Below are 21,093 nucleotides of genomic sequence, written 5' to 3' on the forward strand. Positions count from 1 at the left end.
CTCTGTGTTTCTGTGTTTAACTGATTTATGAAGCGGATAGCCAGTAACAGGCATACCGTACACCTCTGTCGAACGCCACTAGGAGTTGTAAACATTTCTGTTCTTAAATTTTCTATTTTCACACTTGCAGAAACATGTTCATGCATGTTTTGAATTAAATTAACCATTTTTTCCATTGAGGCTTTTTATGACTATTCCAGAGATTCATTCTATCAACATACTCAAAAGCCTTTTTATAATCTTTGAAGACAGCATAAAAACGATGTTTAGCTTTTCGTATGTATTTATGGCTAAGGGCATGTAGCACACACAAAAATATTGTCTCTTGTTGAGTGATCTTCTAAGGCCTGCTTGCGATTCTGATATCATCTCGTTTAGTTCAGTTCATTGTCTTAAATCTTTATTCAACAATAGATATGAATATTTTCCCCTAACAGTTAAAACAGATATACCCCTATAAATATTCGAAAATGTTGGATCGCCAGATATGTACAATTAAACAAAGAATCCATGCATCTGGAAAATAAATGTCAGTAATCAAGATAGTATTATATAATATTTTTATATATGGAATAAAGTCTACTGAATGCGTCAGAAATTCAGAAAGTACTCGATATATTCCATATGTTTTTTCCAGATTCAAGATTTGCGAGAAGTTTTTTTATTTCATCGTCTGTTATCTATACGGATAGCATACCAGTACTATTACTAATACTAATGTTACTAAAATCATATCTAAATTGATATCTTAACTAGCAGTAGATTGAAAGGTAGTCACTCTCTGTTTTCTTATCACAAACATGTCTTTAACTCATGGAAAAATATTTTATTTGAACCAATACATTTTTATAATATTGTAAATTCAAAATGTAACTGATGTCTGTTTCGTAAGGTGATATTGTGCATCCACTACCTTCGGAAATGATCCAGAATGACGGGAAAACGGGACAGCTTACATGATATGTGCACTGTCCACAACAAACTAGGCTAAAACAAGAGATTTCCTTTCGAATAGAGTAATCAGCGTTCTTGAAAGTAATATGGTCTCTTGTTGAGTGATCTTTGAGCATCTATTCTGAAGCCTGCTTACTTAGTTCAGTCCATTTTCTTAATCTTTATCAAACAATAGATAAGAGCATTTTTCCCTAACACTTAAAAAAGATATATCCCTATAATTATTCGTAAATGTGTGGTCACCAGATATGTACTATGCCAATAATCCACACTTCTGGAAAAATGTCAGTTATAAATGAACACTTTCAAGTGTACCACCAGTAGTGTCTTTCAAATAGTTGCTCCATTTGTGGTCAACTCTCAGGTTAACAAAATCAGTGGTTGCGTCGTTAAGGTGAGCCAGATGGACATAGGTCTATAGAGGGAGGCATCCTTTGACGAACGGGGTTTATAATGATTTAAAGATTCAGTAGCAAAATTGTGAAATTAGAGCTGTGTTTCCTTTCAAGTGAGTGAGTGAGTGAGTAAATGCTGCTTTAAGCCGCATCAGCAATATTCCAGCTATTCGCGGCTAGAAAAACAAAATCAATTTCCTTTAGTCAACATTATTTAAAAGTGATGACGACGAACACTAAGACTTCAGTCCCTTATCACAGTAAACAGTAAAAACTGACATTCAAAATTTAAAATCTACATCTTTTCATACAGTTTAATTTCTTTCAAATAGGCTAAAACTCAGTGGTTAGAAACAGTATTGAAAAGTTCAGAAATAGTTTGAACAGTATAAAAGCGCTGACGAATAAGTGCAAAATCAACACATTCCAACAAAAGGTGCTTGATTTCGCTTTCAATGATAAGTTCATCTTCTTCTTGGAATACTGACAAGAGTTTAAAAGATGGATTATATGCATGGACCCCATAGCAAAAGGTGCTTTAATTGATGGAATCAAAAATTATCAATTTCGTTTTTATTATATTGTCGGTTAAGATAATTATAATAGTAAGAAGTGCATAGATTCCCTTCATTTACAGATTCGATACATCTAGACTTGTCACAGTTTTTTAGACAAGATTGAGATTTTGTGATATTTTTGTTTTAAACAAGATACAGAAGGATAGGTTACAAGTTCCCAAATGCTTGTTGTAGGAGATATATAGAGCAAAGGCAGAGTTACTTCTAGTCTCTAACAGACGCTAGAGCATATATGTAATGAAACATTCAACCCCATTTCATTCCCTTTCCCTTCTTAGCCCTACCAGCCAAAACATATCCCGTTTTCAGCTCTGAAATTAAGGAAATTATGTGTTTTGTAATGCCGGAATATGCGTGTTTGTGGGAGGGTGGGATTTGGAAGCAAATTGATGACACTCTTGAGGAATCCAAATGCCTCGTGATCTCATCAACTCATACTTATTATTACTGTTCAAACCAGTTAAACAGTTTGCAGGTGTTTTGAAGTTTAATACATTGGCAACATCAATTGAGGCGATAGAGGAGCATAAGCCTTACTATTTAAACTGTAACACATGTGAAATAGACATTGTCTACGTTCTACTATATAATAAATAGTAAGCGTGAGCATTACTAAATACATCTGCAATAAACTGTGTTTCTAAATTCATCACGATATAGTTTTTACCATCAATCCCATTATTACACGGGTGCTAAATAATTGTTTTGTGTTAGGATATTCAGCAGTTTAAATTGCTGTTCTTGATATTTTTTGTTCAAATTTGAAGCAACGGACAATATTCAGATTACATGAGTGGATAACTTTAGAAAGGCAGGATGTGTTGATGTTTATCCTGTATTACATACATAGAACTTTGTGTGGTGGATCCGGTATCTAAAGCGTTAAGGAAACATTTTAGGATTTAATTAGACAAAATACAGTGTAGTAATCTGTTGCATTATCATGACAATATAGCTTAGTTGTACATTCAACATCGTCCTCCATGTTTAGACTGGCTTCCGCATCAGTTTGGTTAACAGCCAAGAAATCAAAATAATAGTCATCTTCAGTTTGAAGTGTTGTGAAAAAGTAACTGTTTACACAAACATTACATAGTCGACTTCATGATAATATTGCACAGATCACCGTTTAAGGTTTTCAGGCAAGTGTCGTGTGCAAATCGGAAAGGTGAATCACGATCGCGAGTCAGTGTACATGAGAATTAGAGAGCGGAAGAAATCATACATATAGGAAAACTCCTTTAATATAAGTTCTCTACGTCAATTTCAATTACAGATATTGTATTATGATAAGGATCACCTAATAAATTCAAACACACAAAGTTTCATCAATTGATAGCAATATTAGAGACCAATATTGATATATGGCATCTGTAAATATGTATCAGTGACTTCTCGTACACAGATAATTCATGCTAGCCAGTAAGTCATTTAGTTGCAATTTGATATTTGTTAGCGACTGTGAAAGTTATATCCATTTAGTATATGTTTGGCTATTTCTTAGCATTGCCCTTTGCAATTGATTTTGACTAAATGTTCAACACATTACGCTATTTATGAGACATTTATGACAAATCGGGTGACAGCATGTAGCAGTTGCGATGTGGTAGAACAAGTACTTGTTGTAAACAATCCGCGAAGTCATGCCTGCTTTGAACAGCAAGTGTGAGCAAGGAGGTTAACAATCCGCATGCACAGTTCCGCTAGGACCTACAAGCGCAATTTCACTCACTTCTGTAATCTAACATGCAAGAGCTGACCAATGAAAGTTCGAGAGGGAGGTGATTGATAATACCGTTCTCCCGCAGTAAATCCCAATGTAAAATTTCAACCCTTTTCAATGGAAAATCGACGCTTAGAATAACTGCCCAACGCCCACCCATATATGGGAAAAAATGGACGGTTTCCTGTTTGCAGTGTTGGTCTCCACTTTGAGCCGCTAGCTAAAGCCTCATTGAAACTCCACGTAATGAAAACGATGGTGTCCAGCCCTGAACCAAGATATGTGTGTCAGTATCAGTAAGTTGACACATTTGGCACATGCAAACTGGTGGGCAGTCTGTAATGGTACCGTAACCAATGCCAGAGCAGCTGTCTGAGTGAAGGTCATGATTACCGTGCCACATACGCAACTAGGGTCACCGACCCGACTACCCCTGTCACCATACGGTGCCCAGGCTGGGTGTGAATCAGGCTCTTCAGTGTTGACTTTGCTGTGTTCTTTAGAGGTACTGACGGTTGTTGGACTACCACGGTAAGCTATACAAGCGTCCACTGTGATCTGCGTCTCCAACAAGGCTCTTGGCTGGGGAATACTTCTTTTATGCTGATGATACGCAACAAGCAGACACTATTACTCCCGCGTCCACTGCTCAAGATGCCAAGATGCCTAGAACTATGTACACAAGACATTCTGAATTTTAACAGCAACAGGACTGAAGCAATTAGATCCATTAGATGCCCCAAATTTCCAATTACTGATCTATCATTTGGAGATGCAGTCATTACCCTCTCACCAGTTGTCACAAATCTAGGAATTCCACTTGCTTCGGACCTTTCCATGGAACATCATGTGGATGATTTGTGTAAGAAGTGTTTCTTTCACCTGAGGAATATCGACACTATTCGCTCACTAATTATGGAGGAATCAGCAGCTACTCTCGTTCAATCGCTCATTCTGTGCCGCCTGTAATAGTCTTTTGACAGGGATGCCAAAACAACAAATGGCAAAATTACAGACCATGTGATAATGGCCTCATTTTCAAGGTTTCAGTTAGCATTTGGATTCTTTTATATGTTTCATATAAAATATAGATGGGAAAAACGACAGGTCCTGTTTGATTATTGGAATGACTGTTTAATTCATAAAGAAAGGAGGACAGCAACTGTTTCTAGAATGGAGATGTGAACCAAACTTGTTTTAAATAAAAGCACAACAAATGTCATGTGATGCACCCTCACAAGTTATTCTAGCTTGTTTATGGCATGTGATGTTGCCGCGTTTTTGACCAATATATGGATTCATATTATTTCAGGATGTATTTATTAAGGAACTAACTTGTATTGCTAATATTAAAGTATCAGGTTAAATCTAGATGTTATTTTGTGTATGTGTGAAACAATAAAGAATGACGAGCATCTAAGGCTGATATGGTTGGATATGGCACAGTCATATTAACATGCGAGTTGGTACTTACACTGTTTAGAACAATATTTTGTTCCATCTGGGCGTGTCAGGTAATACAACTTTGTTACATTGTAAAGTTTGTACAGACACTGTTAGATACGGCGCTCCATGTTATCTATCATATCGTCTTAACATGAGTGAAGGTAGTTCCGTTCATGTCTGATGGATAACTCTGGACCATTCCTGGTCCCATAAATTATTTGGTTCCAGAGTTACTTTCCTTGCTGCATGTTTTGTTTTTATTTTGAGCATACACAGTTATGGCCCTTGATCCATGTTATTTTTCAAAGTGCATAGTGTCTGCACGTGGGACTAGATTTCTCAAAAACCACTGAAATTAGCTTATCTAAGAGATTCTTGTCAATATTGATATCGAGAATCGTAGCCATGAATTATTTGTTCCAGATATGGACCTTTTGTGTTTATTAATTTCACATTTTATCATTTAATCGGAGGGGGTACTGGGATTTTCTATTGAGACAAGATTTTGTATTGAGACTCAGATTTCTTTTTCAGCTGCAAAACCATATATGAGCCTTAAAAATCCAATCCAAACTTTCCTCCACATTAGGCTGACACGCCATACTATCACTTGAATATTGTTTAAGGCGGTGTTAAACACAACTTACGCACTAACATAATTACTTACTCATTACTGGCGATAGCGATAACGCTTCTTGTATCTACTTCAGGATGTGGTGAAGGCTACACAGACCCATCTGGTTCTATCTCCTCACCAAACTACCCTGGCAATTACGGCAACTATTTGAACTGCGTCTACACCATTGATGCAGGCGAAACATTGGTCACACTCGTGTTTACAAATTTCAGTACAGAGGAAGGGTATGATGTTGTCAAGGTATGTAAACATTGTGCTACACAGTCACAGGAGGCAGAGCCCTACGCCCTAAAAGAGGAATGGTGTAACAACTTAACTAACAATGTCAGTATCGGGTGTGACCACCATTTGCGTTGCCGGGTGCACTGAAGACACCAGATGATAAAGAAAATAAATAAAAAATAAAAAATCCATGCCAAAAATGATATAGTGCTGGGTCAGGCAAATGCACCACCAAATGCCTGTCTCAACGATTAACCATGATGTTTAATACAATCAAGGAAGGATTTTCTTTATATTCATAGAAAGTATTTGAGACAAGTGGAAATGATACCATGCGGATTCTCAAAAGCTCAAAGGATTTGCTTGACTTTTCTTTCAATCTCGGAAAAGAACCAGCGTCAATTCTGTCAAAACATTTGATTTTTCAAATTTGTTCACAACTATACCACATGTCAAACTTAATGGAAAGCTTAATTCCTTAATCCATGTTCAGAGCTCCAAAACATGTTAACAATACCTGATGGAAATGTGAGAAGTCAACCATACTTTTATCTCTCTCGTCAAATTACTTGAGTAAATGAGTATTTTTAGATGATGTGATGAGGGAGATAAAGACGTGTTATCTGATGTTTGACTGGGAAACATTGTTTGTATCTGATTATACCTTGCATAACTGGGAGAAGCCATCTATACATTAATTTCTATCATCCAACTGATTGTGTAAACATATTTGTTCAAATGTTGCAATTGTAGATGTGTTTTTTTTGTATTTTGAGAATGGGTACAGTATGTCATTATAGTTTAATCCATTTGAACGTGTTCAATGTTTGGTTATGTTCAACAATAGTTGTTACCTTATAGAAAAAAATATATTGCCATGTCCAAATAATTATTTTTTCAACAGTTATGATATATATAAACTATAGGATTTAAGATAAATGTTCTTTCATAGAATGTTTGTCTTTAAAACCTTTGTTTTGATATTGGGTATTTATAATATTTAGTTCAGGTATTCTTTTTGAATTCTGATGATTTTAGTAATGACACATGTGAGGGTCCTGCTTATTATCTCTGTAAGGGTGTGTGTTTTTTCAATCCGAATGTGCTTGCAGTTAATTGGTTGGCACATAGGGATTGAGGCAAAAGGGACTAAACCCTCCATATATTAATTGCAGGTTTACGATGCCTCCAACAGCCTCCTTGCCACTTTAAGTGGAGACAGACAGGGCTACATTGTCCAATCAGCCGTCTACTACCGTGTTGTGTTTACTACGAATCCCTGGAATGTTGGGAAGGGATTTAGGGCTGTATGGACAGGTATGTGGATGTGTACTATGATATTTTGTTTACTTTGTAATTTGTCTCCATTCATTTCTTTTCTTTATCACCTTACAGTTGACAACATGATTGTTGTCGTGGTCGTGGCTGTATGCATGTTCTGTGAAGATATGCCGTATGTTGTGTTTGTTTCCTATCTTAGGAAACCTGCTGACAAGCGGCACCTTAGATTTCAGTAGATCGTCAGCATGCTCACTTTATGGACGTCTCTTTTTAGAACATGCTTTTTTCAGACAGGACTGATGTTAGTCACTTTGTGAAGAAATGTACAACCCTGCTTTCTCAGAACTATTTACTTGTCAAAACACTGTGTTTGATAATGTAATATGTAATAACTTTGGAGTTAAATTAGCAGAACTTTGTTCAACTTATGGCTTCGCTGTAAATTATGATGATACTCAGTATATCGTCAAAGTCCTGAACGGATTCTTATCAGAACGATAAAAGTAAGAAATCGATGTTCAGATCTTATGATTATCAAATCGTGCAAAATTGATAACCCACCGAAGTCAATCAGCAATAATAAAGCTCGTTGTATTCTTGTTTCTGTAGACACATCTAAAGCAACCGGTCCTGATGGTACTGGGGACAGATTAATGGAATTGTCAGCAAACTGTATGGCTCAGAAACTAGCAAAAGCATTTAACAAGTCACTCCCAAGACAAAACAATTACGCTATCATGGAAAGGAGCGTTAAATACTCCACTCTATACGAAATGATTTAGATGATTATTCAAATTATAGATCTGTAGTCCTTACAAGCTGCTTTCTAAAAATGTTTGGAGAAATATATATTTATAATCATAATCAGAGATAACAATATTTTGATAAACTTAAAATCAGGATTTATGCCCGGCGATTCAATGGGAAATCAGCTCACAGACATAACTTCATCACTGGGGCTTCAGATGAGGGAAAATAAATGAGTCATGTTGTGTGACATAAGAAAAAGACTTTGATAGGGTATGCCATAATGGTATTATCCATTAACAATGCCCACAACATACAGGGTGCTTTTTCAAATTAATTTGAAAGATACGTAAACACTAAAGCTCAGAGTGTTGGTTTAGTGTTATACCTCAGAATTAACGTCTGTACAAGCTGCTGTACCTCAGGGATCTGCTCTAGGACCACTGCTGCTTATCGTTTATATCAATGATATTGTTGAAGGAATATATAGCAACATACACCTTTTTACTGATGATTCATCAATATATGTTATTACAGATGATTCATTCACGGTAGTCAAATGTTATAATAACGATTTGGTTAAAAATTCAAACTGGGCCAACAAATGGAAATAGGCAAAAAGACTAAAGCTACAACATCACCCGTAAAGTCTATCCCAGTACGGGGCCAAAAATTCATAAGTTAACCATATTCCCACAAATATTATTATTTTATATATTTCTGTTTCCTGCTCAGATGTAAAGTATATCTCTCACATCTTTGCTTAAGTAAACACATTATGGAATATATACACATTTTAATTAGAAATAGCCACACGAATTACAATGATTAATACCTGCCACATTTTCAATGGAGACCACAACAAACCGAATGCATGCACTCTCGGTTTGTTGCGATATGTGCAATTAACTGTGTCGTTTTCTATTGAAAACATGACGAGTTTTAATTATTTTCATTCACACTTTATGGGGATTGTGTCATGTTTGTAATTTGTGTGGCTGTTTCCATTTAACGTGTGGACGTATTCCATAGTTTGGTTGCTCTCTGCTGGTTTTCATTGGTAGGCCTAGCTATTAAACCTATGTTTTATATTAATCTCTTCTGTATCACACTTATACTACTTCCTCTTTAGGTTTTAAATGTTATCTGTCCTTACTACGTGGTATGTTGTGTTTTAAGTATTAATTGTCAGTAGATTTAAATGGATGTCACATTTTGTTAGCACCCCTGTCGAATAACTTGGTCTGCTTAAGTGAGGCGCCGTGGTCCAGGATCATAGATACAAGGCGATCTGGGCTCTATGAGTTTTAGGTTACAACTTAATATTGCATAATTTTGATGAGGACCATCATATGTTGATATTTAGAAACAAGGATCACACGATGATAGCAATAAGCACAAATCCCTCTCAAAAACAGTGTTGGGGCAAGAACCACTGTACTGATACTCCCAATAATAATAATAATAATAACAATAATACTAATAATAATTAGGGACAAACTCAAGAATGCTAATATCAAGGAAAAACTTCGGGCAGAGTACAACTGTAGATTTTAAGAAAATCTTGAGTTCAGAGCTGAACCCTCACAATAAAGTTAAAGTCACAAGTACTTACACTGTACCCGTCCTTTCATATTCTTTTAATGTTCGAATGGACGAAACAAGAAATTCCGGGTATTGACACCCTCACACGAAGAATCATGTCAGACCATAGATCCCACCACCCTCGCTCTTCCCTCAATCGCTTTTATTTACCAATCATTATGGGTGGACTTGGTGTATTAACGTTGGGTCTCTTCATGATATAATTGTGTCTATTCACACTTCTATTTGTCTGATGGTCAGTAAGTTTATTTCTGTTTTGTACGCCATCGGCCCATGTACACAGTTGATGCAATAGGGCAGTAGATGACATAATATACTTACTATCGAGTGCATATTTACATTTCAGAGCTTCCTTAACACAGCACTTTTGTTGAGGATTGACATATCATTACATGTCAGAAATTTATGAATATTTGATGAATATATGCCACTTCGGTATGTACTTATTTCTCAAAAAGATATGTGCCTCGCAATCAAATATGAAATGGAGTTCATCTTCAATGCTATTAGTATTACATATCCTACAAATTCGGTTAACAGTTATAGCTTCTTTACATCTGATATTACAACGCAACGGCAGTTCATGCAATCTCAACAACCATATATATCTTCTTAATTCCCTAACTTCTAAATTCTTCATAAGTAGGTAACACTGCTTGGATAACGATCATCTGACATTCTTAACAATTTACACAAGTACTTTACACATTTTTGGTAGTAATCTATATAAACTCCATGTCCATCGCAGTTGGCTACAGCTGCACTACTTGGTACATGTTTATCAACACCCAATACATATTTACAAAACAAAATTATGAAATCTTTCAATAACAGCTCTTTCTTGGAAGCCCCACACCTCCGCCCCATATAACAAAATAGGTTTTATTTTACAATCAAACAACTTAAACAACATATTTAAAGGAATATTTGGGTGTTTATGCTGTAATTGCTTAATGACAAACAGGACTTTACTGGGTTTTGAAACAAGAACATTTGTACACACTGTCCATGCCAACCTAGTAGAAAACATAATCCCTAGATAATTATAAGTTGATGTCTTTAGGAGCTCTCAATCAAAATACCACTTCTCATAATGTCGTAAATAACCACCATTACGGAAAACTAATATTTCAGTTTTATCCATATTTATCTGTAGACCCATGCTTTACAATATTTACATAAGATGTCATTAGATATCTTTCTTTGCAAACCAATAACACTGTCATCTAAAATACATAAATCATCAGCATACAATAATAACTTAGTTCCAAATATTACACCCCGATGAATATACCTCTTACATCTGCATCTTCCATCATGGCTTGAAATTCTGAAATAAACATTACAAATAAAAACGGGCTGATATTAGTGTTTGATACTCTTACAGCTGCTTTTGTATTTGAGTACATATTTCTCAGTACAGAGAATAATTTACCATGAACACCTTTATCCATTATTGAATACCACAGTAATTTCCTATGAACAGAATCAAATGCTTTCTTGAAGTCTACATAAATACAGTAAAAACGTCCGCTACTTTCAGATAAATACTTTTATACAAGACATTGCAAAGTGAAAATATTATCCGTTGAGCAATAGCCTTTCCTTAATCCTGCCCTGTGCCTCAGGTACACGGTTAAAAAACCCGTATAATACACGCATTTAGAATAGAGAAGAATAACTTCCGAAAAATATCCATTGAAGATATGCCTCCTTGTTTGTTAACATGGTCAAAGCTTCCTTTATTATTGAGTGGTACAATAACTCTCTTAGCCCATTCAGATGGAAAATTAGCCGTTGACAAAATATTATTAAACATAACTAACAAATATGGAATTAAAACAGTACTGCAACATTGGATCATCTCAGCCTTAATACCATCTGGTCGTGCAGCTTTACCCCGCTTTAGATCTTTTATGGATGATTCGATCTCTTCCTGTGTAATATCACCATTAAGAATATTATTTACATCATCATCAGTACAGAAATGACACAATTTGTCAGTATGGTTATTTATAACATAATGTTCATTATGGTTCCTTATAACATAATTTACCTGCTCAAAAATAGCCGAGTCCAACAGTATATCAGTATGGTTTAAAATATTCTTAAATAATCAAACCAATCTTCTTGGCAAATCTTGTTGGAAACAGGACTACAACTGTTCTTCTTTGTAAATGCACTTATCTTTTACCAGAATGTTTTGCTATATCCACTACTGGCTACAAGTTCACGAACACAAGTCTCTTCGTATTCTAATGTCTTCTTCCTGTAACTGTAACTACCTGTAACTATTCCTTTCTGTAGAATATTTAGAAATAATCTCCTTATCACAAGTAACTCGTAAAAATGCAGCAAAGAGGGTTTGGGTGATCCTGGCACAGTCAGGGTGGTTTGGCTCATTATCAGCCCAGGGCCCTTGCCCCCTCTACACGCAGCCCGTATCTAATACATTAAACCTTTTAGTCATCATATCCTCACAGTCTTTGGCGTACCATTTTCTCAAGATCTACGTTTTGATTTTCTAGCTCAAGAAAGTAATTCGCATGAAATAGGACCATTATGTACAGCATTGCTCAAAGCTTCAACAGCTACATCAACATTCAAAGACAATAAATGCATAAGCTCATCCATGTGAAGTGCAGACAATGAATCAGAAACAACATTATGTTTAAAGGCATCACATATTTCATTTCTCGATGTATATCTAAGAATATTATTTACATGCATTTCATTAACATAATTGATCATCATATCCATGGAGGGTAAGTATGATAGAAAAGGGATCTGATTCACAGCGAGTATGTATGCTAAAGTCGGAAATGTTGTAAAAAAAAAAGTTGAGCACAGTACATAATCAACCAAACTAGCGCTACCCTCCTTAAAACAAGTAAATAATCCGTCCTTATCCCTAGCAAATCCTCCATTTACAATATGGACAGAAAGCGTACAACAAACGTCAACCAGATCCCTCCCACATTCATAACTCACATCATCTCTGGTACTGCGGCGCACGTTAAATACGTCCGATACACACTCCATGTCTTCTAAACATGTCATAAATCTGTTGTTGTCGTCGATAATAAAATCTTTCAAATTACCACATCGTGCATTATAGTCACCAGGAAGAATAATTTTGCAATCTGGATGTTCATATAACACAGCAGACAAGCTTTTATCTGATTACTCTATACCCGTATGGATTCGATTGTCTGTCATTACTGAAGTATTTACAGGATGGATATATACAAAACCAATAAGTAAATTACGTGTGAGATTAAATATACTCTAATCAAATAACAGAAATATCATGTCCGTAATAACACGGCGCAGACCATGTAATAGTGAAGTGTAAACACACATAGACACGCCCCCTCGGTAGTTATACTCTCTGTAGTTCGTGTAGACACTGCATCTCTACAAGACCAAAGATACTGTGATCAGTGCAAAAATGCTTAAAGCTGTCATTATTTAGCTTATTTTTCAAACGTTCCAACACATTATAGACAGGTCCTTGGTGTTGTCAATTTCATTTTCATCTGTGATGACTGGCATTGACATTGACATCGGATTGTGAGTCTGCACGTGATGTTCCTGCCCCGTGGTCAGCCTGATTCAAAAGGACAACCTCGCCCTTGTCTTCTTTAGATTTCTTGGCTGATGTAAATATTTCTCGTCTCTGGTGATCATCGGGAATTAAAGATGTTATCGCCTTACCTCCCCTGATCCGGTGTCCTTGATTGATCACTTTCTTAGAGTCATCAAGTTCGAGCCGATCTTGAAGGACTTTTCTTACCAATCATCTCAGGTTTCATTTGGTTCAGATTCGGGTACACCGTGAAATAACACGTTCGATCGTCTGCTTTGATTTTTAAGGTAGTCCAGTTTATCTTCGAGTTTATAAACATATTCCCTCATTTTCCTATTTCCAGACTCCAAATGTCCACATGTCCTTCCACAATACATAACTGATCTGTAAGGATCTGAATAGATGCATTTACATTGTCCAACTTACTGTGAAGGGCCTAGTTGGATTCCATGATGTCGTCGAGTTTAGCAGTCAGTCCCTGAATGGCCTTGAAAACTTGGTCACTTTTGATTTGTTTTGGATCAGTCAAAGGCATTTATTTGCTGGCGCCAATGCTCCGAGGCATATGTTGATCCTCGCATGGCTTATCAATTGGTCCTTGATTTATTTCGACACCAGCACACAAAAATAACATCCAGTTCAACACCGTGATACGGGTTGCCAAGTTCGTCATTACATGTTTACGAGTTATTCGGGACGCCACTGTCCTGTTACGCATTTTGCTCAAAACCTACCATTGAACAGGTGCAAAACACCCGATTTTCATCCAAAACTGTTCCATGCATATTCACATATGTTACTTACAGTCTCATCACAGTCCAGATAATTCAGTTATTTTAAACAACACACAGAGCTATTGCAACACCCGACTTGCTCGGGCCGCCATATTGCAACAATCATGATCCTCTTGTGAAGCATGTCAAGACTCATGATGAAAACAAGACATTCCACAGTTTTCGTAAACGAGCCATTGATTTGGACATACTCTTAATGTCAGTGTTGATTTTGCTGATGGTTCAGTACGGCTGGACGGTACAGAAATGAGTGATAAACAAGTGAAGTGCCATATAAAATCGGCCTAGACTCAGGTTTTCAAGGAGAGGCTATCTGAACGACCACTGCATCGAGTTTATGTGCAGTGTGTTGAGAAGATCACCAACCATGCAGAATTCTTTGCTTGGATAAAGTCGGCTGGCCTGAAAAATGAAACAGAAGGCTTTCTGTTTGCTGCTCAGGACCAGTCATTTCCCACTCGAAACCGTCAATGTATGATTTTACATCAAAATGTAAATATGAAATGTTGATTTTGTAATGATTGTAATGAGACTGACCAACACATTGTCAGTGGATGCCCATCTTTGGCACCAACACAGTATCTTAACCAACATGATGGTGCTGCTCGATCATTTTATTACCATCTTTGTCATTCTTGTGGTTTTGACGTACATGTAGATATCCATTCGTGGTACGACCCAGAATATGTAGAGTGTGTCATTGAAGATGATCAATACAAAATTCTTTGGAATAGGCCCGTTTGCAGCCTCAGATGTATCCAGGCGAACACACCTGATCTTGTCCTTTTTGAAAAATCCAATGAAATCATTTATATTATTGATTTTTCGGTCCCTTTTGACATTAATGTGATTGATAAGATTCAGGAAAAAACATTTCGATTTCGTCACGCTTGCATCCCAAGTACCAAGTTGTCCGATTCCCCATTGTTCCTGGTGCCTTAGGTTTGGTACCTCCCAATCAGTTGATTGACATTCGGAATACAGCCCTTCTGACAGTCTGGGTAATGCAGAAGGCTGCAGTGTTTGGGAGTCTTCACATTCTCCGAAAAGTTCTGGATGGGTTTGACAAGGCAACGCCTCCTGGTAGAAGTCCCATTCGCTGTCTGGGCTGCGTGTTGAAGGGCCCTGAGCTGATAATGAGCCAAACCAGCCTTACTGTGCCAGGATCACCCAAACCGTCTTTGCTGCATTTTATATTTTAATCTGTAAATAATAATAATAATAATAATAATATAAACCCCCCTCTTCCGACTCCTCTGCTGTCGATGATCTTTCTGATGACCCCTTAAATATTTTGCTTCTGTCATTTAATAATCAAATCAGTGATTTACCGATTGAGAAATGAAGGCCAATAAAACAAGTTAACCAACCATTTCCACAGAAGCAACTTGATAAATTAATTGATATTTGTTTGGTTACTCTGAAAGCGGACTGTTCTTTGTATGGCATTAACTGCTGCGTTTATATTGCTGCTCGAACACTGTAGGAACTCCATACACTTTCCAAAGACATTGAACCACAAAAGGGTAATCAACATATAAATCAATGATAAAGATAAACCGGTTTCAATTTTTTTTTAATCAAAGCAGGAAAGATATATCCTGGATTGAGCTTTGCTGAAAAATTACGTTCCTCAGGGCAGTCAGTGTCATAATGACAAAAATCAATTTGGAAAACTTTAAAAACAAATCACAAGACAACAAAAGAGAAAATTCTAAAACAAATTTTTGATCATCTGAAGGGAAAGTTAAAGGTTAAAGTTAAAAACAATTTTAAAGACAATTAAATACAACCGATGGCAGTGATGAGAAAAAAGACCCATGGATTTCACTGAAATTTTGCGTGATATATGCATGGCTACTGTAACCTCAAGGAACCGTGGGTAGAGGATTTCAATGATAGCGTACACGATGGAATAAGGTCACAATTGTTGTGTTTCATTACACCTGATTGCCTGAGAAATGTAATACAAACAGTCCATGGCCTGATGGTATATGAAACCGGTATTGGAAACTGTTCCCATGTGTCCACACACCAACACTTCACTGTTTTAAGTCTCGTGTGGATACTTGGGATGGACGTACAATACTTCTCCAACAGAAAGTTGATGTGAGTTATCCCTCCCGCCCAACTACTTGTCTGAATACACAGCACATAATATATCTATGTAACAATTTCCTGTTTGTTTCGACATTATTTGCAGAAAAAAATGATTAGTATAGTGTCTTATACCAAATGCTTGAAGATGATATGTAAATGTAGCTGCAAAAAGTAAATATTTCCTTTGGAGCGTAATATTCAATAATATTATTCCATAAGCATGATGATTAGCCATTTTATTTTATCTTATAGCATTAACTGAATATATTATTTAACAAAATGGTCATTTTATGTTGTGTCTTAACGCCTTGTCAACTTTTATTTTAAATATACCTATACTTCTCACCAGTCCCCGGTCTGCTCCTCTCTTGATAGAATGTACCAAGAGGCACATGAATGCACATCCTTTTGTCAATACTGCAAAAAACGGTCTCTGAATAAATCTCTGAATTCATGCAAGGGCATTGTCCGTGACCGAGCCAAGTGTCTGTCTGACATGTCTGAAGGGGATATTGCGATGGAGCTGAAATCACAGGGGATCACATCTGTAAAATGAAAAGATCATGATAGTGCAGTCTCTTTACATTTGCCCTTTCCGAGCCTCCAACTTCAATCAAAACTGGTTATTTCAACATCGGAGTGGATGTGTATATTCCAAATCCACTCCAATGTTTCAAGTGTCAACAGTTTGGACATGGAGCCAGGTCAAATATACCAACACATATTTCCTTTTCCGATGCCAAGAAATTGGTAAAAGAACAATCACCAACCACTTTAAAATCAAGATCATACTCTATCGCAGTTTCCTCTCCCACGCAATCAGTTGATAATGCATGTCAGACAGCAATTTGCTGGGTAACAGACAACCAAACAGTGTTATAATCCCTACTTGAGGAATTAAAGTCGCCATAGTCTGAAACACAGACTGATCTACAATTAACCCCCCACTGAGCCTGAACCTTTACGTTTACCTATGAAAGAGACAAAGCAGTTACGAAAAAAGGAATCAAGGGTAGGTAAACATTTGAAGGTGCCTAAAACAAGTCCTGTAGAGGTTCATAACCCCTTTGAGACTCTTGATATGGAAGTGTCTCCATTTCTGTCATTACAGCGTAGAGGACATTCCCCCATTCGCATTCTCCATGAGTTGCTCTTACAATTTACTACAATGGAATTGCAGTTATTAACAACAATTTTATAATGGCTGATTGACAATCATTATACAAAGATAAATTACAACCTGCATCTTTTCAGAATGTTATTGACCCAATACAGTTTCTTTCAGATCTTCATGTAATGTCGTTCCTGAATTTAAAAAAAAAAAATTAGCTCCAACAGGAAAAAGTAAATTTAACATCTGATAATGGCAAAGAAATATTTTCATTACATGAGCTTATGACAAGCTCATGATACAGCAGCAGGTACTGATACTATTCATTATCAGCTACTAAAACACGTGCCCGAATCATGTCTTAAAACTATGTCGTCTATGGTGGACCCTGCAAAAGTAACTTACAAAAACTAGATACTATCCATCATCAGGGCTAGTGGCTTTACCTTGGAGCCTTTAGAACGTCTAACATCTGTATGTAGAAGCGAATGTATTTCAAGTTTTGAGGGTTACAGAGAGTTTGTTGTTGGGCGCTTTTCTATATACGACTGTGACGTCATATCTTTTCGTCATAATTAACGATATGACGTTATAACAGTGACGTGCGGTGTAGAACCTTTCATGTTAGCTTACTTTGTTGTCGTGCTACATGCTTTTAGTGCCTGTCATAAGTTTGTGTGCAGTATAACTGTGTAAACAAACTGCTTGAGTATATGGAGCGCCATATTTTGTTTCAAGGCTGTTATCGGTGATTTCGAAAATTCTAATCGACAGCCCACACAAAACATTTTACTCAACACATGTCGTTTAACTCAATGAATTTTTTAAAACCATAGAGTTTGCGTAGTATTTGGTTATGGTAGAATGGGGATAAACATACTGTGTTTTCAACGTAGAGCTAGACCCATGAAGATCCAGGTTAGAATAGGTCTTCAGCAACCCATGCTTGTACATGTAAAAGGCGACAATGCATGTCGTAAGAGCGAACTAACGGGAGCTAGTAGTCAGGCTCTCTGACTTGGTTGATGCATGTCTTCGTATCCCAATTGCGTGGATCGATGTTTGGACAAAGGAGAATGGGAAAACGGGAGGGCTTCCGAACACCTATTTATTCACTCTGATGACGGAGTTCTGAAAACAATTGACAAAATTAATAAATCTCTTTGTTTTAACACCAAATATTCATACAATCACTAAATATATAAAATACACCTCTTAGTGAAAGTCTCTTGGCATTAAATTAATTACTATCAATTGTACAATGACTCGGTGTTACTAATTTTCTCTGGAATGCCTTATATTATTTATGAAATAATTATCAAATAAATATATAAAATAGTGTAACAAAATATCAGGAAACCCATAATATATAATCTCTTTTGCACTTACTCAAAAATAAAGTGCACGCAAAAATCTCTGGAAGCTTTCATACACTTGTTGCTTACAAAAAAAAACTCAATTGAAAATTCACTTTTCTTACGAAAATAATTGCAAAATACTCGGAATTATCTTTAGATATTCTATAAAATACCAAAATAGCGAAAGAATTAACGCTTTTGAATATATAACAACATTTACCTGACTCCAAAATGTAAACAAACACTGAAACTAGTGTGACACTGCCAGTCGGCCTAATGCCGAGATTTGGACTAGTCTATTTTACTCGAGGGGAAATAGGTTGTGCGCTCAAGTAAATGTACTCAAAAAGGAAAGCCTAACAAACGCCTAAATAAAGCGAAAACGCTTAACATTACAAATATTGGAAAGAAATTGAAAATAAAGTGACTTTGGCTCTAATAAATGTACATTTAAGAAAACACCCCTACGCTAGAATATAATGGACTGTTCCAAGAGTCAACAGTTGTCAAAATCCTACACTTTTCCTTAAAATATGCATAAATATTAAATAACATGAATTAATACATGAAAAGCTACTCTAAGCATTAATAAACAATATAAAGTACAACTAATTACCTGAAGAGTAAACCTCCCATATTTTTGACAATTTCTCTCTCTCTCTCTCGCTCGCTTGACTCTTTCTGTTGGAACGCATGTGATCGAGTGCTCGTGCCGCACGGGCGGAAATACAATGAGTTAAAAAATACTATCTACCCGAAACAATCGATATAGTTAGAATTTATTGATGATTCTCTGTCGACAAAAGTAAAAATATAATGACTTTCGACCGAGAAGTACAAAAAGACAACATAAGCTTTTAAAATAGAAAATGCATTACAAAATTATAAATTGAATATTTTCTTAACAAAATTAATTCAACTGGATTGTCTGATCCAGATTCGATTATTTACAGACCGGTGTCATATAGCTGAAATATTGCTGAGTGCAGCGTTAAACAAGAAACAAACAAAAAACGATGTTCAGCTAGGTTACCTGTAGATTTAACCGCGCTAAATCAAGGTATGTTTATCTCCTAAATGTTTCCCTCAAATATAAGCTACTGGATGTACTACAAAGTCCTATTTTTGTCAACTTATCAATATCAGATACATTGTATATATCAATGCCTACTACCGGGACTACATGCTATTTAGCCCACAGGATTAAAAACGGAAAAAGAAAACGCTTTTGACGGACAGTGAAACGGACTTCACTTAAATTGAAAAGAAATATTGATCTTCCATACCGGATATTCTTCAACATGTAGCACGCTTCTATATGTACATGGCCAATTTTCACCAATATTGCACCTTTAGCGCAGTTAGAGGTTTTCACATTTTCAAGGCATATGGGACGCATAATGCAGGTTATATTTTGGATATTCAGTGTGACAGTTTAAACACAAACTGCAAGTACGAATAACTGCGATATCAGTTTGTTGTTATTTTTTTACTTGTGTCAAATAAATTTTAAATTGTTCATGTCATACGTAAAAGAAGACGTGAGAATTGTTTCATTACACATAGGGTATTAATTCTCCCACGCTTTTTTTTTCGTTTTAACCCCCTGGCTCAAATTTGGATAAAATTATACTCAAATTTTATAGCCAAAATCCGCAATTTTAAAAAAAATGTGCAGGCGCGGTACCGTTCTGAAGTCTTCCTCTCATATATACAATTTTAATCAACAATATCAAGAGCAGTAATTTTGTCTGCTGAAACACCCAAACACAAGGCCGTTATCAACATGTGATGGATCGTTAAAAAGATGACCTCAGAAACACAATTTTGAGCAGATATATGTGGGAAAGCTAACGCCTTCTCGCGGTAGAACATAAACAATATCGCGGATATAAATACCATGTATTTGAATGTTAATACTGAAGACAAGCACATACATTTAATTTCATTTAACTTTTTGCAGTAAAGAAATAACACTTACAGAAGATTATTGATAACAATCATCAGTTATGCTCTGTGTTTTAATGACCTATTTTTCACATAAACACGTTGCATGGGTAAAGTCTAGTAACCCTATAGGCGAAAATCATAAGATTTATCTTGGAAGATGTACTACATTTCAAATTGTGAGGAACTCGCTGCTTTACGATCGGTTAAGAGGATTCGTTAAACTTCAACACATATGCAAAGTGTAACTGTTTTTAACTGGTTTTATCAGTAAGATCAAAAATGGGTTCATTAAAAATATAATTTCATATCATTCCAATATAGCTACAGCACACATTACGCTGTAGTTAGTATGAGGCTGGTCAAAAAGTTCTATGACTGACTAACTTTCGACTATGGGCCATAACAATATGGACTTTTCAATATAGTACATTGTTTGAGTAGTATATTGCAAGTGTCCTTGAGACCGTTTCGATATTTGTGACAGCCAGTTGTACGTGGTATGGGTCCAAATGGACACAGAAATGGAAAAGTACGAGTTCAGAGCAGTCATAAAATATTTGACCTCAAAGAAAAATATTCCCCAAGAAATTCATGACCGCATGT

General features: G+C 36.2%; 1 protein-coding gene across 1 annotated transcript in view; it reads left to right on the forward strand.

Moving 5' to 3' along the window:
* Nucleotides 1-21,093, forward strand: part of LOC124118441 (deleted in malignant brain tumors 1 protein-like) — a 196,527-nt gene that overhangs the window by 131,818 nt on the left and 43,616 nt on the right. Inside the window, exons 10-11 of the mRNA XM_048398648.1 lie at nt 5,723-5,973; nt 7,131-7,272. Coding sequence (XP_048254605.1) covers nt 5,723-5,973; nt 7,131-7,272 — 393 coding nt within the window. The remainder of the gene's footprint in view (nt 1-5,722; nt 5,974-7,130; nt 7,273-21,093) is intronic.

The sequence above is a fragment of the Haliotis rufescens genome, unplaced genomic scaffold (assembly GCF_023055435.1).
Source record: "Haliotis rufescens isolate VD_foot unplaced genomic scaffold, xgHalRufe1.0.p SCAF_18, whole genome shotgun sequence".
Taxonomy (NCBI): domain Eukaryota; kingdom Metazoa; phylum Mollusca; class Gastropoda; order Lepetellida; family Haliotidae; genus Haliotis; species Haliotis rufescens.